This window comes from Diachasmimorpha longicaudata, chromosome 12, assembly GCF_034640455.1.
Source record: "Diachasmimorpha longicaudata isolate KC_UGA_2023 chromosome 12, iyDiaLong2, whole genome shotgun sequence".
Lineage (NCBI taxonomy): Eukaryota > Metazoa > Arthropoda > Insecta > Hymenoptera > Braconidae > Diachasmimorpha > Diachasmimorpha longicaudata.
The window spans coordinates 6,054,215-6,077,700 of NC_087236.1; the positions used below are offsets into that span (position 1 = coordinate 6,054,215).

Sequence of the window (23,486 nt, forward strand, 5' to 3'; positions counted from 1 at the left end):
TTAGGGAATTGCACAACAAAATCTTTAAAATCAACAGTATTTTTTCTGGCAATATTTTCTTTGCGTGGAAGGGTAGCTACAATCCCTGCAAAATGATCTGGAGAGGGAGGAAATATTTTAAAAATTAGTACAAGCAAAAAAATATTAATTTTCAATTTTTTAAATCAACATTTGTTCATCAAAAAGTTTTTTGATTTATTACTGAATTTTCTAAAACGAATTTTTTTGCGTGAGTCGCGTTAATTAATCAGTTTTCCAATTATTTAATTTTCCTCAGCAGTTCCATTTTGCCCCATTCTCCCCTAAAAATAGTCTCGATAAATTCCGTGGCCCGGCGCATCCCCGTTCCATTATTACATACCTACCTATCTACCTATCTATCCCATCGACTGATTCCCACATTTTCCAATGTACTCATAAAATTCTCCAGTTGTTCTCTCACATCTGCCTATTACATCTGAACAATAAACGCGTTCGTGCAAAAAACACATCATGAGACAGGCTATTTTACCTCTAATATACATATCAGTCACTCATTTGACGTTTCTTTGTGCCAAGTTATAACATACGTTAATAATCGTATGATTTATTCATTTTGTTTACGTCACTCGTAGGACCATGCAAAAAAAAAACGATCACCATTTGGATTCTTTATTCAATTCGTCACTTTATTTCTTAATCTTTTTTTATTCACTCTCCTCTTGTTGTGATTTCCCTCTCATTCGTAATAATGTAAATAATTATTTGCGTATTTAATCAGCTTATATGTATAATGTATGATAAACTAACGGCACACAACTATATACATTAGAGTAACAGCATTCTCATGTACTATTTATCATTTTTGTTTCAACGAGGACGAACAAAATTTCGCGGAAGAACTTCGCGAATTTGCGAGAGGGGTTTGTTCTATTTTTGCGAAGAAATTGAATTGATTTATTTATTTTTAATCCCTCGAGTTAATTAATTGCATCAGTTTAGGTTTTTTAATGAGAAGAAAAGGTACAAAGGCAAATTCTCTTGATTGTTTATGTCAATCAGATCTGTTGCAAATTTTCCATCAAACCTAGAAACTCAAAGGGCGAAATTTATAATAAAAATTGGCAATTTGCAACGCTCTTCAACGAAATAGTTTCGCTCGTGAATATTTCAATCAAACTGCGCACCTGCGCACCGGATAATAATTCAAGGATATTTCCTCATTAGGCGCAACACAATGTTTAGTCATCAATCGCGAATATCATGTTGATAGTGTTAATTTCTTGTCACATTATAATAACTGTCTGCGCATCAGTATTTTTTTTAAAAAGAATCATCTGTCAGAGCCGCACACGACCAGCGGTTCGTTTCATATATAACTTTGTTTCTTTAATCTTCATTTATTTAAGGAACAGTATTTGTTTTTACATCTCTATTTATTGTTTATAATTTTTCGTCATTAAACTTCATTAACATATTCATTGCTCAATGTCGTTTATATTTTCAGCCTGAAAATACATTATCGGGAATGAATATTATTCACTCATCATCTCTTCACTTGTAATTTATTATTCAAATGTTACTAATTAAAAGCTAACAATATTTTCATTGGCTCTTTAGTTACATTAAACTAGAATTAATGAGGAAAACAAAATGAGAAAAAAAAAAATATCTGTAAACAATTATTTTGTACACTGTATTTTCTATTTTAATAATTGAAAATAAAAATGTCATACAATTTACAATTTCATCATTATTTAAATGTACAGTTATGTACTTCCTGGGAAAGTTTTTAATTTCATAATTATTAATGTCTCAGCGTTACCAACTGCTATCAATGATTCATCCTCAATAATAGTCAAATTAAGATGATAAATATTATATCAAACGCAATGAGTCATTTACATTGATATATCAAATTTTTTAGATGATCTTTTAGATTTTTTTTTTCTTTGCAATCGACTGATCGATTCACATCAATGTATGACTAGAATTGAACCTCTAAGAGGGGAGACCTTAATCTCTATGCCCGATTCGACTAGGTCGATTAAAATCGCACGAGATCGACCCTGAGACCAATTAAATTGGCATCTCAACTGTTATTCTCTCTCTCCAAATGCGACGACAAATCAAACTCAATGTAAAGATCATTCGATTCGATGTCACGTGTCTCTTACGCTTCCCAATGCATCCGCTCAATCATTGCTGTCATCTCTCTCTCTCTCTCTCTCTCTCGCTCATTTTTTTGTTATCAATTTTTATTTTTATATAAACCAATCGTTTATAAATTAAGCTAGATTATTTTAAATCGAAAATTATTGCACATTGAACAAACGTTTACCAATAATTCTCTGGTGCGTATTGCGAGATTCTGAAAAAGTATGTTTCGTATTTTTTTATTAATTATCGCTCACTGTTTATTTATTTCATCTGCAATTAATGATCTCGTGAGTCTTGAGATTTTCATTTACACGCTACGTATTAATTTCGAGGCGCTGTTGGCCGTTTCACATTATTTTTTTAAACATCTGCGTTGGATCTTTCGTTTTTTTATTAATAATTTAGATTAATTTAGTTTTTAAATCTCATATGTACCCCTACGGTAATACAATCTGCATTAACGGTTTTTTCTTGTGGGCAGGCGTTTGTTTAATTCTCTTACGTAACTTTAGTTTTAATTATTTTATTTAGTTATGTTTCTTTTCATTTTTTTTTATTCTTTCACTTCTATAATCATATGTGTTTCTCTCATTAGTGCCTACTTATGGTTAGTTTAAGAAGGAATGTAGTTGTAGTATTTTTCATCCGTTTTCGCTTCATTAAGGTATTTCCTCAGTCAACATTTTTTTCTGGATTTAATTCATGGAAAACTGGAATGATTTTTCCAGCTTTCGTTTATCGTTCATTCGCGAAATTGGAAACAGCAGATTTTTCAAGGGAGAGACCTTTTGTTAATTATAATTTGAACATTTATTTAATGAATCATTATCGAGAATTTTTCTGGAGAAAAAATAGGCGATAGTACAGGATAATCAAAAAAAATCGAAGAGAATTTTTCTAAACAATTATTTCACACATTAAAAATTAATTGTCAATTAAAAAATAAGCTTGGGACTGTATAAGTAATATCGTTCTGTCCCCCGAAAAATGGTTTGTTTGAATTATATAAATGCGTTCATTCAGACCCAAATATTTTTTTTATTCATTTTATTCACACCAAATAAATAATTTTTCAACCATAAACAAATATTTCCTTCACTCACATGCAGACTTTATTACTTAGAGGCATAATAATTATCAGCATTTAAGAAACTATTTATTTTACATAAACGAAAAATTCATTGGATACAGAAATAAATTGAAACGAATACAAAATTTCAAATGCAATTTAATTGGGTTCAAAGTGTCATTTCTCGGGGTCTAGCAGACACTTTTACATGAAAAAAATATTTCCACCAATTTTCCGACACTGAGGAAGTACCTTAATTCGTTACCATTGGGCTGAGCGGGAAAACCTTAGGATCAATCGTGAAAAAAAACCGATCGAGCGAGTCCAGCGCGTTCATCGGGCGGGACAAAAAAAAAATCATCTCCCAAATTCCCCCATCACTAATTATTCCCCTCATCAATTCCTGGGACAATCGGTTCAAGCACTATTTCATCGTTGTATGCAATTACAAACATGAGAAAAACTGTCGCTCGATTCACATTACGATAAAACGTGAATAATTCCTCTAAAAATTCCTAAATAAATTCAATTCTCTGAATTTACGAGTCATATGACAAACAGTGTTCCCTAGAAAATTACGGATCAACCAGTTATTCCATCATCACCCAACGACGTACCATTTTCCAAAGTCTCTCCCCTTATTCTTACTCATCTCATCAACCGCCGAAAAGAAAAGAAAATACAAAATTACAAAAGAAAAGGGATCGAGGGAGGGAGAAGAAACTAACAAAGAATTTCAGTAAAAATTAACTCTCGTCGACCAATAACGCACTGATTTCAAAGCAAAATCGATTCTCCTTGTCATGGAAAAATCTTGAAGATGTTGACAATTGCTTTCTCACATCGCCATTGAGGCACTTGACAGCGTTTCAGCCCCCAGACCCACCCTCCCTCCCTCTATGTGGAATGACTTGACCCGTTTGTAACTCGTAATTCGTCGATATTAATATTTTCGTTAATTCGTCAGCGTCTTAACGCAGGAGCTATGATGACCACTTCAGGTAGCATCAGTGCTACCAATGGCTCTTGCAGCAATGTAACCGGATCTACCAGCATCAACGTCGCTACGTTTACCAATTACCAGTTGTGCACGTCTCTGTTGGCTTCTCGTTGTTGCCAATAACTTACGATTAACCGGTTGTGCCTTTGGAAATGAAATGATATTTTTGGTGATACCGTGTGCATCATCAACTCCAGATGACTGATCGTTGTATTTCTCGGATGATTTGAATGTCTTTGGTGATGATATTGTTTGTGTTTTAGTTGTCTCGATGATAATCGTTGATTCTGGTGATTTATCACTGGCTCTAATGTCTCGGGGTGATAATCGAGGATTGTTATCGTTTGGTCCGATCGTTGATACTGTTGTTTTCGATGTAGCGATATGCGCGCTCGAAGGGTCTGTGCTACGTAGCACAGAGGTAGTATCAGACTTTCTAGGAGGGATTGAGGGAGTCCCATTCCCCAAATCACCAGCACAGCCATAATCGTAGCTGCAGCATAATTGACCGTCCTACGGGCGAAGGTAAATAGCCGTTAGTCAGTTTGGTTTATTCAGCTGTTGGGAGAGGGGGAGGTAATTTTGACTCACGCTTGTCTGGTCCAAGGAGAATTTTGTCAATTCGATTGATTATTGGAGGAAAGGGGGAGGAGAAAGGGGAACGACTTGGGGGGGTTATGAAAATTGTGATGTGCTGCTGGGGCTGGTCAATATTGCAGAGAGAAGTTTCTAGTTTTCAGGGAGAAGTCGATGGATTTTGAAAAGAAAAAGTATTTTATTTATCTCATAATTTTTTTTGAGTCGTATTTTTTTTTTGAACGATCCCCAGAGGCGCGTCTGGACTTTGGAGCTTTTTGGGGTAGACTTTGGGGTGGTGACCACTACTGGACCAGGTCAGAATGACCCATAAGTCTCTCGTCATCATAGGGGACCTAGAATTTCACTCAGAAGTCTGATAGGTGATGGTCCAGAAGGAAGGTCTTCCCTAAAGAATTATTTTGTTGAAGTTAAGTGGATAATTCATTCATAGCAAGACTGACTGATAGACACACGAGTTTTATTCCGCGAGGGCTGTCCTGTAAACCAGAAACTTCTCGTCTTCGTATTGTTCAAACAGTGTCGACCAATGAATTCGAAATAACTGTCAATCGTAATCAGCTGTTATGCCATTATGCAGCTGAACTCGATAACATAGAATTGGACAAAATTGACCTTCGGTCAGAAAGACTAACGTTCAATGGGCGCGACTAAAACACATATTATGTGATTCATTGTTTCGTCAGTTGGTTATAATCAATTGATTCACTGTCACCTTCGGTGGATTTTTGGTCTTGTTTTACTTTAATATAGAATCACTACCATAATTCCCTCTTGATTCGTCTCCAGGGCCAATCGGGAATCACGTTCTGTTGCAAATTTTCTCGTTATTCGATGATTATTATGATCACAAAATTTTGAGTTAAAAAAAAACATCACATACATGCGTTACATAAAAATTTGGGGAACAAAACAATGAATTCCCATAGTATGTCTTGGATCTTACCGTGAATAGCTAAACTATAGTCTACGGGGTGACAGTACTTCAGTGAAAGGGGTGATTAGGACTTCAAAACATTTTTAATTAACAATTTCAGTCGCTGATTGATAAAATATATTTTTTTCCAGGCGCTGAATAATTCAGGAAAATATTAAATATTCATGAGTACACAATGTTGACAGGGAACTTTGAATTTCATGGATTTTCTCGTGAAGTCTCGAAATTATTATCAATGAAATTCTAATTCTCTTTGTTATTCTAATGATTTGCCTCGTTCACTTGAAGTTTTGTCATCGTAAGTAGCGATTGAGAGCGCCCTTGTGCTTCTAATACTGTTTTATGTATGCAGACGGAGGGAGTGTGCAAAAAGACCCGAGTGTTGATTAAAAAAAAATATATAGTTAAATAAATAACTCCAATGAAGTGTAATAAAATGTGCAAAATAATGCGAATATGTAGGCGTCTCCTCGTGCGTTTTATTTCTCTCTTGACCGATCCTACGGGTTTACTTCGTATCATAGAGTTTTAATAAAGAGAAAATAAAATAACTTATGGTGATTCAGCGTGCTAACTAATACAGGCAAATATCAAATAATACAAATGAGAAATAACGATCATGCCATCATTCAGAGCGTGCAATTTAGACCCAGGGGTTCCCTTTGCAATAAGAAAATTTATATTAAAAATTTTTATACGAAACATGTGTCGAATTTCACGATTAAATCGACATGAATTATTCACATGAATTGCGTGCTACGAGCAGATATCATCGAGGATGATGTTGATGTCGTTGATAGATGAATTACGAGACGTGATTTTGACAGTTGAAGAGAGAAAAAATATGGGGGAGGAATGGGGGGAGGCATGAGAGACAAGCAGGCCTGCAAAAAATCGAGCTCAAGTAGCTGATCTAAAGGAAAAATAAATAAAAATAAATAGGCAGGTTTTAGAAGATATAGGTGAGGTAGAAGTGATGTGATTACCGATGCACACAACACGCGCTATTGCTCACCAATTGGGCGCAGTACGGCACCTGCAAGGATACCCATTGTTAGGCTCGTTAATCGGTTAGTTATCACGGGGGTTTATTAATGGTCAAGGTTAGCGTATTCAGGGTGATGTGTTTGCACGAACCCGCTCGAACTTTTAAATGTATTTTTTAAGAGTAGTCTAGTAAGGTCATCCATCAAATAAACTACTGAGTTCACTAGGTACTGGGGTAGAATGGGGTGGCCTGCAATTTTTTCTCGATTTTTCATCAGCGATATTGATTTTTTTTTTACTAGAATTTTTTTTTTTATTGTGGCACGATGTACCACTGAAATCCATTCTACCCCACTTTAATTATTGATCAACTACTAATCAATAACTTTCTACCTCTACACGTCGAACGTGGATAAGGAAAATGTCCGATCGAGTTCGTTGAAATAAAAATAATCAGTAGCACTAATGATCCATGCAGGGCCGACCCAAAAGCACGTGCGATCGTGATCTCTTGATTAATTAAATAATTATTTCATGTTAATTTATGTAAACGATGAAAGCTTCAAAAAGCAAGCCAGCTGTTATTCCATCACTCAGGCCTCGATCGCTCGAGCTTCCCCACAACTATTATTATATCCTTTAGCATCATAACTTAATTAAATTCAATGATGACATATGTATCAACCTATGATGCAACTTTAATTAAACTAAATCCATGAAAATTTAAATTAAAAGAAACACTGATCTTGCTACAGTTTGGGAACGCCCCTGTAAGGATACTAGACATCGCGTTGTACAGCGACTTAAATGTTAAATATCATGTTAAATAATTATCTAGCAGTTATCATAGTTCAATAAAATATTAATTAGAAATTAATACTTCAGCGCATAGCCACAGTTTCGAGTTTAACATCAAGATGAGGAGAAGTTAATGAAATCAGGTGTTCAATGAAATTCATGTCTGTATCGTACGAACGAGGATTACCTACCGATATTTTATATTCATTAAAAATCAATTGATCAAAATATATTTTTGTGTCGCAAAAAATAATCCAACATAAATAATGATTATGTCAATCGATGTCAATGTCTTGTGGTTATGGTATGTCTGTACTGTTGGAAGCATTAAGGCTACACTGATTGGGAAAAAAAATCGATGACAAACCTCATCAGAGAATCTCATCCTGATAATTACTTTCAGCGATTTTTGTACATATTTATCTGGGCAATTATCACCACAGCACATGAAGGTTAATTAATTGCGGAATGAACTTGGAAAATCGAAGTTATGTTATCGTAATTTCTCGCAAATAATTCGAATAAAAATTACCAGAGTCTATCGTTCACGAAAATCTCCATAATTTTTCTTCCCTCAGTGTAATGAGCCACTTAGCATCATTTCACACAAAGTCCTACATATTAATTAACTAAAATCGTGCAGTACTAAATGCAACCTGTTACTCTGTACAGTACTGCACGATAATTATTGTCATTTCAAAGTATCTGCAGCAGTTGTTCATAATTTTGATGATTTATTTGGTCAAAGCGAAGGCGCTATACACTTCGTTTACTGACCTTGTTCACATCAGAGTATCATATCATAATTAATCACAAAGTAAGTGACAAGATACAGTGAATATATCAATTTAAATATGTATTTATTCATGGCTGCACTTTGAACTATCGCTATTCCCCCCCACTTATTCTACTTCCCGTTATCCTAATTTATGGACTAGGCAACAATGTAAGTATAAAGTGATAATGAAAATATGTTTTGGTAGGTTGGCTCGTTAACGGGCCCCCTTACCTTGCATTCGCACGTTGTGCATTTGTCATGCGGGTCCTGCCAAGAACTGCCACTGTCATGAATTATACCGGCGTAACTGCACGGTCGTGGATGACTTGACAGTGCGATACCGGTAATATTCGTGTGAATTTCCCGTGCACAGGGATCATCCTCACATCGTGGACAACAATCGCCATCCTCGGTGACGGGGTTCGTACAGCTCACTGGGGGACATTCCATTTGCCAACAGTCTATCTCTCCATACTATAACAAAGCAAAAAAAAAATTTAAACAAATGTCTAAATATCCGGAATAGAAATTCCTTAATTGAATGAATCGATTTTAAAATTGAAACAACTGATTTTTAAATAAATAAAACTCCTAATATTAATTGCAATTAAATATTCATGAGATGCAATCAATCGCAATGGTCGATTGAGTTACGAATGTTCATTAAATAACGAATTAGGGATTAGAGGAAAAGCAGATAATCAAATTCATTGAATAACTGATTGTATGAAAATTAATGACTTCCGAAGGCGTTTCACGGTTCATTGAAATGCTGGGAATAGCACCAGCAGATCCCCAAATATTATCATCAAATTTCCCACCGACAATCGTCAGTTAAAATATTCTAATGCACCTACCAGGCACTCGCATGTTTGACACTGATAAATCCATCTCTCTCCGCTCCTAAAAATAAGATGATGAAGCTCCTGATGCCTGCAAGAGGCAGCAGGATCGCACTGTGGACAGCACTTGTCTCGTCTGCTGGATGGCAAGCTGCAGTCGCAAATGGGATCCCTGCAGGAGATGACACCGTCCTTGCAGGTGCACTGTCTGCAGGGGTTGCCAGCAGGGGCCAGTGTCTCCCCATTACCCACCTCCCTGTCCTCGAACCAGCAGCCTAATGACAATAGCAACAATTTAATCGTGAGGTGGTGGTGGATCCAGCAGACAGATTACGCTGAATCCCGGGGAGAAAATTTTTTCCTACAGAAGAACTTCCTGAGATCTGCAGAGGATCTAAACTGATCTGTCTGTGGGTCCGGATTAATTAAAAAAAATCTCCGCGGGGTAGACTGGAATTTAATTTGCGTCAGGGAGGGAGGGGTGAACGAGAAATTTGTTAGCAAAGTGAAGAAAGACTTTGAAGCCCCATTAATAAGCAACGAGAATGACTATTTCATTATTGACTCACTGAGCTTGCACTCTTGACTTGTCTCAACACCTGGACAATCGCACTGATATCCCCCATCCGTATTGATACACCTGGCAGTTGGATGACAGGTGTGTCTTCTCTCCAGAGTTTGGTCATTACACTCGTCAATGTCCAGACACTGGGTACCCTGGCTGCTGTCGTGTAATGCACTTCTGTAACCGGGCTTGCAACGACAGTAGTACCAGCCAGGCATATTGAAGCACGTTGATGAATGGTGACATCTGTGAAGATCACTCGCACACTCGTCCAGATCAAGCTCACAGCTGTTGCCAATGTAACCACGACGACAGGAGCATCTGCCAGGCGCTATACACTCACCCCCATTTTGACAGGTCCCATTGCACACCGCTTTAAAGTACAATAGATACGATGTTAATCAACTGAAGCTATTGACATTAATCACGTGGATTTAAGGGATGAACACGTAAGGGCGTTACAATGTGAGTGAGGGAAGATTGGTGGCCAGTTTTTGAGGGATATCTCGGCATCTGGGGGAGATAGCAAAATTTTTATTATGACATTATTTGTAGGGCAATTCAAGCTCTACAATAAATGTTATTACAACAATTCCGCTATCTCACTTCGATTCGGAGATATTACTCGATAACTCGATCTCATTTTATCACTTCGCTACTGAGTTGTTATTGACGATTAGACTTAATCATTTTTTATTGATTAGAAAAATTGGGGTAATTCAGAATAAAATGCGGGGTAGTTTGTCGGAGAGTTCGAGTCAGTTGACGAATTTTTTTTCTCGTCTGCCCCATTATTGGAAACTCCACTGAATTTCAAGTAAAGTCTGACGTTTCTCAACTCAATTTATCACAAACAACAAAAGTTTGTTCTCAGTATGAAGTGAAATTAACGACTGTTCTACCTAATCTACCGAACTAATACTAAGTGATTGTCTTAAGTGATTGTCTTTACGTTTGCAAGTGTATCCATCCCCTGTGTATCCCTCCTTACAAACGCAGTAGTAACTTCCAGCAGTATTAACACAAGTAGCGTGCTCTGAGCACGAGTGCTGACCAGTCGCGCATTCATCCAACTCAGCGCAGTTGAACTTGTCCACCCTGTGATACCCAGGAAGACACTCACACGTGTACGAACCAACCACGTTCACACATTGGGTATTAGCATTACAGTGGTGGCCCTCGGAGCCGCCCTGTTGTTTGCATTCATCAACATCTGACGATAAGAATCATCAATTTGGTTATTGATTTACTCACAAAATCGGGGGTGATTGATTGAGAGGATGCGTCGGGGAAATTTCAGTCATCATTAGACTCTGAGACCCTCTGGATTGATGGTCATTGGTGGGGGCGATCGATTATGCCCCACAAAAGCCTGATTTTTATTTTATTCTTCGAATTGAATGAATAATTTTTTTTCGAGGCTCTGATGTCTCTAGAACCGGCTTAAAAAATTTATTTGGCGATTATATCGATGGGGGGGTGATACTGGGATGTTAATTAAGCCTCCCCAATTAATTTACGATCTTTAAAAATTTTTTATAGGGATTTTAAGTCACTTAAATGCAATTTTAGAAGACAAAAAATTACAGAAAATAATTAATTAATTATCCAGTACCTCCCTGGATGCGGGGAAGACTTTAAAATTTCCCTGACGATCCCCTTAATCATCTCGTTATTCTAGTTTGTTGATTAGTTTTTTAGTACCATGACAGTTTTGGCCGTCCCCTTGGAAGCCGAGATTGCAGTGGCAGGCGTAGGTCGTCTGGAGATTCACGCAAGATGCATTTGCATGGCATTTGTGGCCCTTAGCGCAATAGTCGACCCCTGGTTATTTTTGTTAATCCGTGGCGTCAGGGAAGGATTAATCAGCGGCATTAGTTACAATGGTAGATATAAGCAAGGATATCCGTTAACATTACATGAGGGGATTAATTAATCTTCAGGTGAGTTAGTATAAGTTTGTCGGCACAAAGTAGCGAAAACATTGTCCATGAAAAATAGTATTAATATCGAATCTTTTTTAAATAATAAAAAAAATAGTTCTCAATCACTTGGGTTGTTTATTAGTACAGCGCTGAGACAGCTGCTCATATCTTTGAGAAGACAGTTGTTTCGATAATTTGCACTCGGCTGTTGCAGTTTTCAAAATTTTTTAACGCAATTCACCCGCCTCCAGAGTGAAAATATTTTTAACTCTTTGATTGACAATTCCTACCTGGACAGAATTTGCAGCACTCGTCGGCCACAGTTATCTGCTCACTGGGTGAACAGGGTAATGGTGGACATTTTGTCTTCGTTCTGGAGCACTCGGACACTCCATCGATGCACTCGCACTCGAGGCATTGCCTCGGGGACATCTTCTCACCGTGATCGAAGATGACACCGTGAGTGTAACATTGTTCTAAGCAAATAAATTCAATTAAAAATCTCTCCTCAATCAGAACAACATTCAGAGGCGAATGTTTCCAGAGAGATCATCTGGGAAAATCATTTTGACAGCTGAATATATTTTTATTAGTGAATTTTCTCTGGGACGTTGTTTGGAAAAATTATTTTCATGCAGAGAATTTTTTAAATGGAAACATTCGATTGATCCAGTGCTGGGACGTACTCAGACAGATGGGACAACATTGTCCCTCAGGTATAAGAGGATATTTGCATGTTACTGGTGCACAGGGTATCGGCCTGCACTCGATTTCCCCGTGAACGCAGGAGCACAACTGACAGTTTTTCTCCCACGTTGCTCCATCATCATGAACAGTACCATTCTCCCTGCATGATTTTTGGCACTCGCATTCCTCCACTTTGCTTATTCTACCCTCTGCAGCAGCTAGCTAAAAGGAAGGACGTCCATGTGAATCCCTTCCACGTAAATAACTTCACAGTAATAAGAAATAATTTATCATGAAATATTTACCCTACGAGTCAATTCGTTTAAATTGTGCATAAGTTGTTCAACAGTATTCTGAAGAATTGAGAACTGTCCGCATGTGGGACAGGAAGTGTCGAGCTGAGGGCACTGCGACAGATATCCATGGGCGCCTGGAATAAGCTTGACGTCTTGGAGAGCACCCTAGTGTCATCACAAAAAGAATTTTTATGAAAAGATAAATGCATTTGAAAAAGGAAAGGCGGGATTGTAATGGCACAATGGGAATTATTCGACGGGCCATTAGCCAGGAGCCATTTCCTCCCTTTTGCTGCAGGAAGTGTTCGAGAGCTGAGGGTGCAACTGGGGCTCACTAGTGCTGAGTCACGGTGACGAATGACAGGAGTTCGTCGGGTGCAATCACCTTTCCGACTACTTTGGAGAGAATGAAAAAATGGGGACTCGCGAGAACTTGATTTTAAGGGATTTAAAAAATTAATAATTAATTAGATCCATCAGATTATGATCCTATAATCCATACGTTATAGTCTGCAGTAAATTTATTCACCGGAAAGGCCAGTAATTTGCAGTAATTTCAGCTTTCGAGTCGTAGGAGAGCGCGGGGTAACTAGGACCGTCTTCAGTGAGCCATAACTCAGAAACCGCAGAGTGAAATTCGATGATTTTTTTTGAGTTCAGAGCTTGAAAATAGAGCTTCAAAATGAAAAAAAAATCGTTGAATTTCAATCATCCAATCCTGAGTTATTGAATATTTATATTCAGCCCTTCAACCGATGGATGAATTCTGCCTGTGACCGTCGGCACATCCTCGACGTCAATGAATTATTTAATTTATCTTCACCGATAAATGAATAATTTATCACCTTGAATAGAAAGTGCTTGGCATTTCTCTGGCCGACCCAGAGTTGAAGTTGTGGCAGAGTAAAATTAGTATCTGGTGGTCCAGGTCTGAGTAGGCGTCTGTAAAGCGGATGACAATCGACGAGTAGCTCGACCTGCGAGCCACTGATACTCAGTGCAACCCTGTGCCACGCACCGTCAGCAAGACGAAATGGAAATGACTCGACGTGCACAGCACCATCACGTCGGGAAACGTAGTGAAGACGGAGCTCGTCTTTTCGGCCGCTGCTCTGCAGCTCCAAATACCTGTAACATCGATTAACTCAGGTGATTCGCCACGTCAGATGATGAGAATTACAGCCGACTCTTCAACGGGGAGAAATCGTACCTATTATTACCATGGGAGAAGGCTACGATTGTACCGGAATTAGCTTCCTCTTGGCGAAGTGCTGCAGCAACAGTGAACTCCGGAACCCGCCGAAGTAGTGATGCCGCTCGCTCAAAGCTCGTCTGACTCAACTGGAGATCCCTCTCCTCGCCTGAATTCATTCAGAGAAAAATTATCTCAAGAGGTTTTTAAATCATCCCCCGACGGATTTTACCCCGTCATTTGCACGTGTGCAAAACCCTTTAACAACTAAAGACGACAATTAAAAATAAAATCAACTGTTGTATTAATTACTTAATAAATTTCCTAAATTATCGATTCAGTCCCTCATTATCATTGTCCTTCGAATTATTCCGCTCAATTGATAAACTCATGGGGAAAAATGTCAAGTGCCGAAGCCAACGAATGTTCCCCCTCGGCAAGTGGATATTCTCCGTTAAACCATGCGCATGATAAACAACAATTCATTTTCCGTAATTCATCTCAAATTTCTCGGATCGAGTGAACTTAATTTGGCGCGTGCAGCACCTGCCTCGTCGGTACGTGCCGCACGGTAAATACAGGAGAAAAAAAAAAATACCACAATGTTGAGTCTGGCTTCGGAACCCAGTCATGAGTGCCCATCCCCCCTCGCACCCCCAATTTTTCTCGTCCACATATCTCGTTTCAGACGTGGGCCAATGGCAGTATGGTAACTAAACACCGTCAGCGGTAATAATCTTCTTTGCCGGCTGAGCACAACGACGTTATCACTTCCGGACTGCGACGCAGTGGATAAGTAGTAAATGCCTTCTGTGTGCAGACACTGTGATGAGGAGAATGGGGTCTTCGATGGGGGAGAGGAGGGGAATAGATCATTAACGGGGGGGTGCGTAATTACCAGACTGAGGGGGACGTGTGGCAGCCGTCGGGGTGGACGTTGATGGGAATTTTTCACGCCTCAATTGACGGACGAATTTGGGAGCTTTTGTTTTTAATGTGACAGGAAATTTTAGAAAAAAAAATGCAAAAAAAACCGGAAACCGTCAAATGAAATTCCCCTCGCAGCGGGAAATATTCAATATAAATATAATTGTTAATTTGCAATAAATCAAAACCGCATCATAATTTTGTTTTGGACGTTTAGATGTTCATTGACGCGAAGTCCTCGTGAACTTTCCAATTTTTCTGAACTCCGTTGAATAAAATAATAATTTTCCGCATTATATTAATTTTTTTTTATCGTTAAAAAATAATTTTAGGGGATAATATACTTTTAAAAAAATATATATCCAGCGGAAATAGTTTTTCCATATATTTTCGATGATAGTTTTTGTCGTGGATCCATCGGACCTATTCGAAGTAGATAAATCCTCCACAGAAAGACAGAAAGGAGATAAAAAACCCGAGGATTAGGTGGAAATCCCCAATTTGTATCCTTGATGGTATTCTCAATAGAACTTGATGAGATCCCCACGACCATCAGACTGGACCATTTGTAGTCGCGACACGAGGGGTTGTGGTGAATCGCAATATCAAACAGAAGGCGCGAAAGATGGTCACGAGAAGGGCCGTAAGGGGACAATAACCATAGTCACCCTATCTATCCGTCTGCACATAATATCCTCGATATCACTACCTTTATTTGTTTTCTCAAAAACCTCCATCGGAGGGTTGTGTTCGGTCCTGCTTTGTGAATTCTGATGGGTTGCGACACAAAAAAAAATATCTGCGATATTCAGGGGCCTAAATTGCGCCTCAGACGTCACTTCTTGCACTTCTCACGTGTTACGCTCACAACTACCGTAAATTAAGGTGCGATAACGGTAATTTACGATTTCGTATGCGTTAATTACGAATTTTTATCGAACTCATTGAGTTAAAGAACTTATTTTCAACACGATGGAGTATTTCACGTATTTTTCGATGGAAGATCTTCAAAGAAATAGGGCCTTACGGAAATACTCGAAAAACAAACAAACAATCAGATAAACAAATTATTTCTGGACAAATTTGTCTTCTGGAAATTTTTCTAAATATTTCCGAAACATATTCCAAGGACAGCAGCAGTTTTTAATTAAAAATCACGAAAAATAATGTTAAAATAATTTTCAAAAATTGGGGCCTAATATTTTCTCACCCCTCATACCCTCCCCCAGTACTCCACTTTTTATTGGGTTCCTCGACCCTTTAATAACCCAAGAAAAGATTTTTTTTTCATCTTGGTGTCTCATTCGGGCCACTTGACAGCCCCTTGAACACGCAACTCACCCTGATCTCACTCTACGTATCCATAATTGGGTGGGGCCTTGGATAATTGGCTGAATTTCCTCGAAAGACATTGCGTGAACTCATGCATTGTAAGGTACGAAATATTTCATGTCGTTCATCATCCAGAGAAGGAAAAAAATGGCCAGACTGTCGTTAAATTAATATGTGTTTTACTGACTAATCATTGTTATTTTGGGGGCACACTCACCCTGGAGATAATACGCAGGTTTGAGCCTGGCTAGTCCTGGTACCTGCGTAACCCCCTGGCGTGTTCTATTGTGCAGTTGTAGGGCAGCTAAGAGGTCAATGCTACCCCCGAGATCACCGAACACTCTCGTTTTACCAGGTAACACTGGTGGTGATGTCGTTGAGGCTGTCGTCAACGACGTTGCACTAGACGTTTCATCGTCTATACTGTCACTCGTCGCTCCCATCACTGAAAATTAAAAAAAAATACATCATTATCTTGCAATGTTAATGAACAGTGCATAAACATTTCTACTGTCACGTTGGAAATTAAATAAATGCGTTTGTCGTTAGCTGGAGAATATCGTTATCTAATCTATGCAGGGACGACAATTGATTCATCAATAACAATTGTATATTTATTTATTCATTTGTCGTAAGTGAAAATACAAACCTCGATCATTTAACTTCTCGGAAATTTAGTTGTAGTTCGGTAAAATTGTGAATTAATTTAATTTTAAGTAAATTGAGCTGAGGAATTTATTTCCATCGACTTTTCAGTTCTAAATTATGAAGTTCAAGTGGAAAAACTCAAGTCAATGGCATTGACTCTCACCTCGTAACACGCAAAGAATAATTGCCGAAGTTTAAGGTCACATAAAATACCCAAGGAAAAATTCTTCTATTATTTCCGTCTATCGATCCACCCCCACCCCCCGACAACGACAATTTTCATCTTTTAAAGATGTGATCTTCCTCACGTCAGTGGCACATCGTACCCTCGATTATCAAAGATATAAAAGCCCCTTTCAGTACGTGACAGCGTGCCAAAACGAGATTAATCCAATTGACAGGGTAAGAGTGCCCCTTGCCGACTCTCTCAATATCAAGGGCCGAGACAAAGGAGCACGAGAGAACAATTTTCCTCACCTTCTCGATTAGATTAAACAGTCTCTCAGCCCTCGAGCTTTTTTTTCTATTCGCCAACTTTTCTGCAGACTCCACAGAATAAAGTGATTACAGTCATTTCGAGTTAATTCTTTTCTTATGGGAAAAATATTGCGTTTTGTGGGGATAAAAGTTGACGAATATACCGAGACAATTTTATTTAATAAACAATAGTGAGTCGAGTAAAAATAATTATACCACTCGGGGAAAAATTCCCCAACACTTCCACAATTTTCATTAACTGGATAAAAATTGTTGTATCAGAAGGAAAAAATTTTTTCTGCGTCAGAAAAAAAATATTTATCACAAATTAATGTTTATAACATATTGGGGTAGAGATGAGGGACCGATGAGGCATCAGACATGTTCATGGAGTATTAAACTAATTTTTATAAACAATTTCTTTCCGTTCTCCCACGACTTTCCCCTCAATCTTCGATATTATCATAATAAAAATATTAATATTCAAATATTTCCTCATCTCCCCAGAACGAGACATTCATTGGAGCCCCCCCTCGGGGTCGACGACCCTCAGCAACTCCAAGAAACCTATTACCTCCAGGAGAGAAAATATTTTCTCCAGGAAGAACTATGATTCAGTGTCGTAACAATGTCCGATAAATTGATGGAAAGGCGTGCGACTATCCCCAGTATTTTCAATCCCTCCCTGAATTACGTCAGCCCGTCTGAGCACACATGGAGACAGAGCGTCGGCAAATAAAACCAAGTGGAGATGAAACGGGAAGCTCCTGATGGTGATGGCAGACTGCCGGGCGTCTCGACGTCGGCAAATTCATTCGAGCTCATTGTTCCCCTTTCGTATTCCAAACGCGAGCATTTTCATTCCACGATACGCGAGTCAATTATTTACTGGTGGATTAGTCCATCCCCCCGGTGAACCCTTCCTGGCTTGGTAGCACTGATAGGCGAACCTTCTTTATCTCCACTGACACCGGAATTTCGCTTGAAACTAGCACGACCGTCTGCTGGAGTAACGATCGATACTCGAGAGACTCTAGCATTCGAGCTTTTCTAGTTTTGTTGGGTAACTGGAGTTCAGTTTAGGGGATGATATGGGCGAAGGGAAAAATCAACTGAGGACGTGAGTGATAGGGAAAGGGTTGAGGTGGAGTGAGGAGAAATATTTCATCAATTTTTCGATTTTTTAATTAGGGAGATAATTAATTCGATTGGGGGGGAATAATTTTGATTTTATTCGTTGGATTTTATTCTGGAAGATTTAAAAATTTTTAGAGAATAATTTTTTATGATAGTGGGACTGAATTTGTTGATGAAGGGAAATATTCGATAGTGGAGACTCGTGAGAATTTAGCATCACCTGATTTTTCAAGTGATGAAGAATTGGCGGTTTTTCACCGTCATCAGCAGGTGAATGACGGGCATTGCATCAGATCGTACGTTCATTGTCTCCGGTTACAATGGCTCTCACGTGGGGGTAATCCACGGGGAATTGTCTGTTAAAGGGACGTCAATGAAAGCAGATCCGCTGTTTCATGTTTAAAGTATTTTTTTCTTGAGATTAATCGCGCGAGAAATTACAGATTGTTTAATTAAGATATTCACCTGAAAGGTAAATAAATGGGGGGCATATCCCCTGAGCCATAATTTTCCTCAGCCCATAAATTACATTTTTTTTGCAGCACTCGAACTACCATTATTTCATTTGCATTTTTATTTTTAAATTTTAAATTGACTCTCACTCAGACCTTCCGTATTTCACTGATATTTTTATCGTGGAAACCATGAGGCCCTCGTCAGTCTGTAATGAATTTTCGATTAGTCTGAACTTCGTGAATATTTGTAGTTTCAATTTGTCGGTAGTTTCGCAGTATCTACCCCAGTACCGGGAAATATAGGCATCGAACACGAACGAGAGTCGAGCTCGATCGACTATACCATTAAAGTTCACCTGAGTCAGTAACAAAAATTTCAAAAAAAAATTTTTACCAAAATCGTTAGCCTCGCGAAGCCAACGTCGAGGCACGACTCGACGTGCACCTTCATCTTCGGGATATGGAGGACTGCAACGACATCGGGCCGATGGTTTATCGAGTAGTCAGGGTCAAGGTCAAAGCTAACTCGATCGACCGGTCGACGACATTGACATTGTGTCCTTGTTGGGTACATTTTCCGTTTTTTTTTTCAACTAAAAAACGGATAATTTTATTCTCCCGAGAGAGGAAATACTCGCGGATGGGGCCTTGGGAGACTCCATCCTGGCGAGGATTTGTCGCACGTTGGGGTGATCCGATAAGTGGTACAGACAAGAGATCGTCTAACGAGTGAAGTACAGAATGAAGACCGTGAAGAGCTCGGTCTCGAGACTTATCGCTTCCTCAATCACGTGGCTTTTGTACCGACGACGACCGGGGAACCGCAGGGGGACGAGAGGGACGCACACAGGACTGCAAACATTTGACCTCAATTTTTATGATATTGTTCGACTATTAGAGTTAACGATTTTTTTAATTAAGGGAAAATTACCCCACCCTGAAGACATTTAAACAGAAATTTATTGAATCAAATTGCGCGACAGCTCCGCAATTTTCATTCCATATTTTTTTTCTGTGGAATGTAAAAATTCCGGGCAATTCAGACGCTCATTAACGAGATAATATTCTCGGTTAATTGAATAATATGGGGATATTCAGACGCGGATATTTGAACGGGTCAGTGGTCTATTGTGAATGGGTCAGTCACCATCGAGACGTGTCCACATTAAGTCTAACGGCTGTATCAAGGATACAGTTATTTAAACCGAAAAAAACAACATAAATTACGTTTTACTGAGCGCAATTGACGATGTGCTAAATGTAATCTACGCTCAACGTGAATAAGATGTCTGGTGGCTTTTTCCGTCATGAAAACCGGAATTTTAGCGCCGCGTGAGCGAGAGAAAAATGTAAATTATGATTAACTTCGTTAAGAATTTTTCTTTCTCACACTCGAAATTCCCACCGAATATTTTATCACGAAAAAATGTTGTTTACCCTGGGGGTCTAGGGATGGGGTTGTTGAGACCTCATAAAAGCCGACAACTTCCACCGGAAATTTATTCATAAACAGAAGCATTTTAATCACCGGAAGATCCGGAAAATCATTATCAATCGCGAGATGAATTCCTGGAAGTTTAACACCACCTTCAGCCCTTGTGGAGGTCCCGGGGGATTTTTAACCCAGAGATCTTAAGCTGGCGACGATGTTATCAGAAAATAGAGTGTTAACACTTGAGATTTGTAAACAGCAGTTGTTAAGTGACCTGTTGGTCAATATTTACCGAGATCGGACTAGTTTATGACATGTTAAACACGGGTTTCATTCCCTCATTTTAGACCATGCGACGGAGAAAAAAAAAGAAATCCTCCCCTAAGGGCACGAGAATTCCCAAAAATCGTTGGATTGCGCGGTAATTTTTCCGGAGAATTTTTCTCGGTCGATATTCCAATGTTCCCCGAGGGTGGGTTGACTTCGGAGAAGTCGGACCCTCGTTAATATCTCGTTACCTAATTTTTTTTCTGTCCATTCGTTTATTAATCGTCGTAGGAATTAAGCTAGAGACAATCGTGTTCCCGGGAGCTCATTAACATGGTTCTTACAAACCCCGACAAATATAAAAAAAAAAAAATACCATCGGCGATCACGCGATCTCGATGGAGCGGTGTTATCTCACCGGCGGATCTCAACCTGGTGCTATCGCTTTGAAAAAACACTGGAGCGAACCGTTAACAGCTCGCCCCCTCACAATATCTTTCTTTCATATTTTCCCCACTATATTTGTTCCATTCCCTTAATGGAAGTTATTCAAAAATAAGTGCACTAGATTTAATGGAGAGCCGTTGAATTGTTCATTCAATTTTCTAATTCCATTCGTTGAATTTTAAATTTAATTCCCAGGGTAGAAAGTTTTTGTACCGTAGATCGTCCAAAAATCTTCAAATCAGCGAATCATTCGCTCCAAATAATTTAATTTTTTTTATTTATTAACAATTTTTATTCGGAATAACATTCGGAAGGGAATTTTCCAACAAATATTTTCTGAAATAAAATTCTAAACATTTTTTAAACGTCGAATAATTTTTTTTTGGGTCAGACAGATCCTTTGGGACTTTTTGATAGTTTTTTGAAGATCTTCAGCTCATAAATTTTTTTCACTCGCGATTCTTATCAATTTTTTCTCGTTTGTGGGATAATCATTACGTAAAAGTCGTCGGTACTTCCCACGAGGACGAGAATGAATCCTCCATTAATTTTTCAACGACAAAGTTTATTTATAGCCCAATGGGATTGATTTTTACCTCGTCCTTTTCAGGGATTAGTTTAAAAATAGAGCGGGTAATGTGCATCGGGGAAATTCACGCTCGCACGCAAAACGATTCAGGAGTTTAAGAGGTGGTTCAACCCGGTGAGTTTCAAAGATTGGCACGCTATGAATTTTTATCAGGGGCTATGAAATCATTACAGAATGTGGGATACGTGTTACAATGGTCGAGCCAGAGGGGGAGGTGGATGTGACCCTAATATCATTCCCTCCCTTCCTCGCGCCGTGTGATATTTCCACCGGGTTTGGCCGTAATACCCAAAGGTCGGCACAGTTTGCCACCAGTTTTCGGATTACGGCCGAATGCTCGATTGAATTTTCACGCACGGGTGTACGAAATTCACGTGAAATTACCTCGATACCGAATATTATTTGCATTCATCGAAACACCGATATTTCCATATGAATAATCTCAATTTACGATTTTTTGGCAGAAAAAACCGACGAGAGAGGAAATAATTTTAACGTTTTTTTTTTATTTTACAGGAGACAATTTACCGTAACTGACCCATTTTTTTATATTAAATTTTTTTAGATCCTCAGAGAAGGATTTTGTCGGTCGATTTTTGGTTTCAAAAGAATTCAGAATAATCTCCAAAAGATTATCGACAGCTTAAACAAATTTAAGTGTTAAAAATTCCCAATTTTTAAATTAAAAAAATGTATTGTCTCAGTAATTGACAAAATAATTTTTCTTACTCATAAATATTAAGCAACAAATATCGACGTTAATGAGAGTATTGCCCCGCACCGTCCAACGTCCGCTCAATCTGAATTTTTCACCAGCATTTCCGCGACTCCATTGTCCATGTAAAAGATTTTTTCCAATTTTTTCCTTGCGGTTCCCTAATGGAATTTTTCACACGCAATTGTAGAACCGCCACGAGGAATGAGTTTATTACTGCGGTGACATGAAGAGGTGGACGCCACCAGCAGACGCGGAAGCAGTGCTTTGAGAGTGAGCAATAACACCGACCACAACGGAAAACATGGAAATGCAAATGAGAAGGCAATGCGAGTGTCATTTGGTCCTAATGGCGTTTGCGGAAAATGGCTGAGTGGGTCTCACTTGCAAATCGACAAATTGCGATACCATAAACCGCGCGTCTCTCGCACACAAGTCGATTGGTCATGCACGAGCCTCCAGGGGTTATTGAGATATAAATTTTCAAGTTGTGTCAGATACAGCGAGTGGGCTGCACGCAGGGGACTGCAAATTTCTAGTCCTTGAAGTGATTCTTCAACAAAATTACAAATCACAATTCCACGAAAAGGTCAAACGCGCGAGATTTAAATTTCCCTCAAATATTCGAAATTATTTTTCCCAAAATTTTTCTGCAAATAATTTCTCATTCCAAATTACCTAAATACGCCTCCCCCTCCTCCTCCCTCTCCTCTCCCAGTTATTTAACGAATCGTCGTATTATCAGCGTTTGAAAAATTCCCGCGCCGACGTCAGAGATCAGCGATCATCACAATCGACCGCACATCAAAGGATAATAAATGAAACGATAATCGATTCTGCTCAGAATCCGTGTGATAACGTAACCCCCGGGATAACCCCACCGTAAAATGCTTCAATCCAGTGGTGGTTGGAGTGTCTCGACGTCGCGGCGCCATCGAGTACTGCAGAATCCATAAAAAAAATTCCTCCACAATATTCCATCATGGATGACACTTGGAAACGATGATGGTTCAAACAGTGGAAATTATGGACGAGTTCGAATAGCAGCAATTTAACTCGCAACTCGCTTTGATGGTTCTGGAGATAAAAGGATAGTCAAGGAGTATTCAAAGGCCAGGCTCGAGTGTCTTTCCTCGAGTTGTCCTGGAGGGACTAAACGAACCCCTGATGAGAAGAGACGAGACCATTCAATCGATACTGAAATTCGTTTCGCTGTCATTGTTGATTCACATGTCGTGAATTTACGGT

The 23,486-nt window shown here is 38.8% G+C and overlaps 1 protein-coding gene across 6 annotated transcripts in view; it reads right to left on the bottom strand.

Annotated features, from left to right (window-relative positions):
* Nucleotides 1-647: 647 nt before the first annotated feature.
* Nucleotides 648-23,486, bottom strand: part of LOC135167799 (protein kinase C-binding protein NELL1-like) — a 42,988-nt gene continuing 20,149 nt past the window's right edge. Inside the window, exons 2-14 of one of the 6 annotated variants that reach the window (XM_064131353.1) lie at nucleotides 16,289-16,516; nucleotides 13,831-13,981; nucleotides 13,466-13,748; nucleotides 12,630-12,785; nucleotides 12,324-12,546; nucleotides 11,928-12,113; nucleotides 11,417-11,536; nucleotides 10,665-10,925; nucleotides 9,717-10,085; nucleotides 9,163-9,422; nucleotides 8,537-8,779; nucleotides 6,758-6,778; nucleotides 648-4,721 (exon numbers count right to left, since the gene is read on the bottom strand). In XM_064131353.1, the coding sequence (XP_063987423.1) occupies nucleotides 4,206-4,721; nucleotides 6,758-6,778; nucleotides 8,537-8,779; nucleotides 9,163-9,422; nucleotides 9,717-10,085; nucleotides 10,665-10,925; nucleotides 11,417-11,536; nucleotides 11,928-12,113; nucleotides 12,324-12,546; nucleotides 12,630-12,785; nucleotides 13,466-13,748; nucleotides 13,831-13,981; nucleotides 16,289-16,516 (3,017 nt within the window). In that variant the 3' untranslated portion in view covers nucleotides 648-4,205. Of the gene's footprint in view, nucleotides 4,722-5,685; nucleotides 6,656-6,728; nucleotides 6,779-8,536; nucleotides 8,780-9,162; nucleotides 9,423-9,716; nucleotides 10,086-10,664; nucleotides 10,926-11,416; nucleotides 11,537-11,927; nucleotides 12,114-12,323; nucleotides 12,547-12,629; nucleotides 12,786-13,465; nucleotides 13,749-13,830; nucleotides 13,982-16,288; nucleotides 16,517-23,486 lie in introns of those variants that run through there. The other 5 variants (XM_064131355.1, XM_064131359.1, XM_064131357.1 and 2 more) reach the window with 5 other exon arrangements.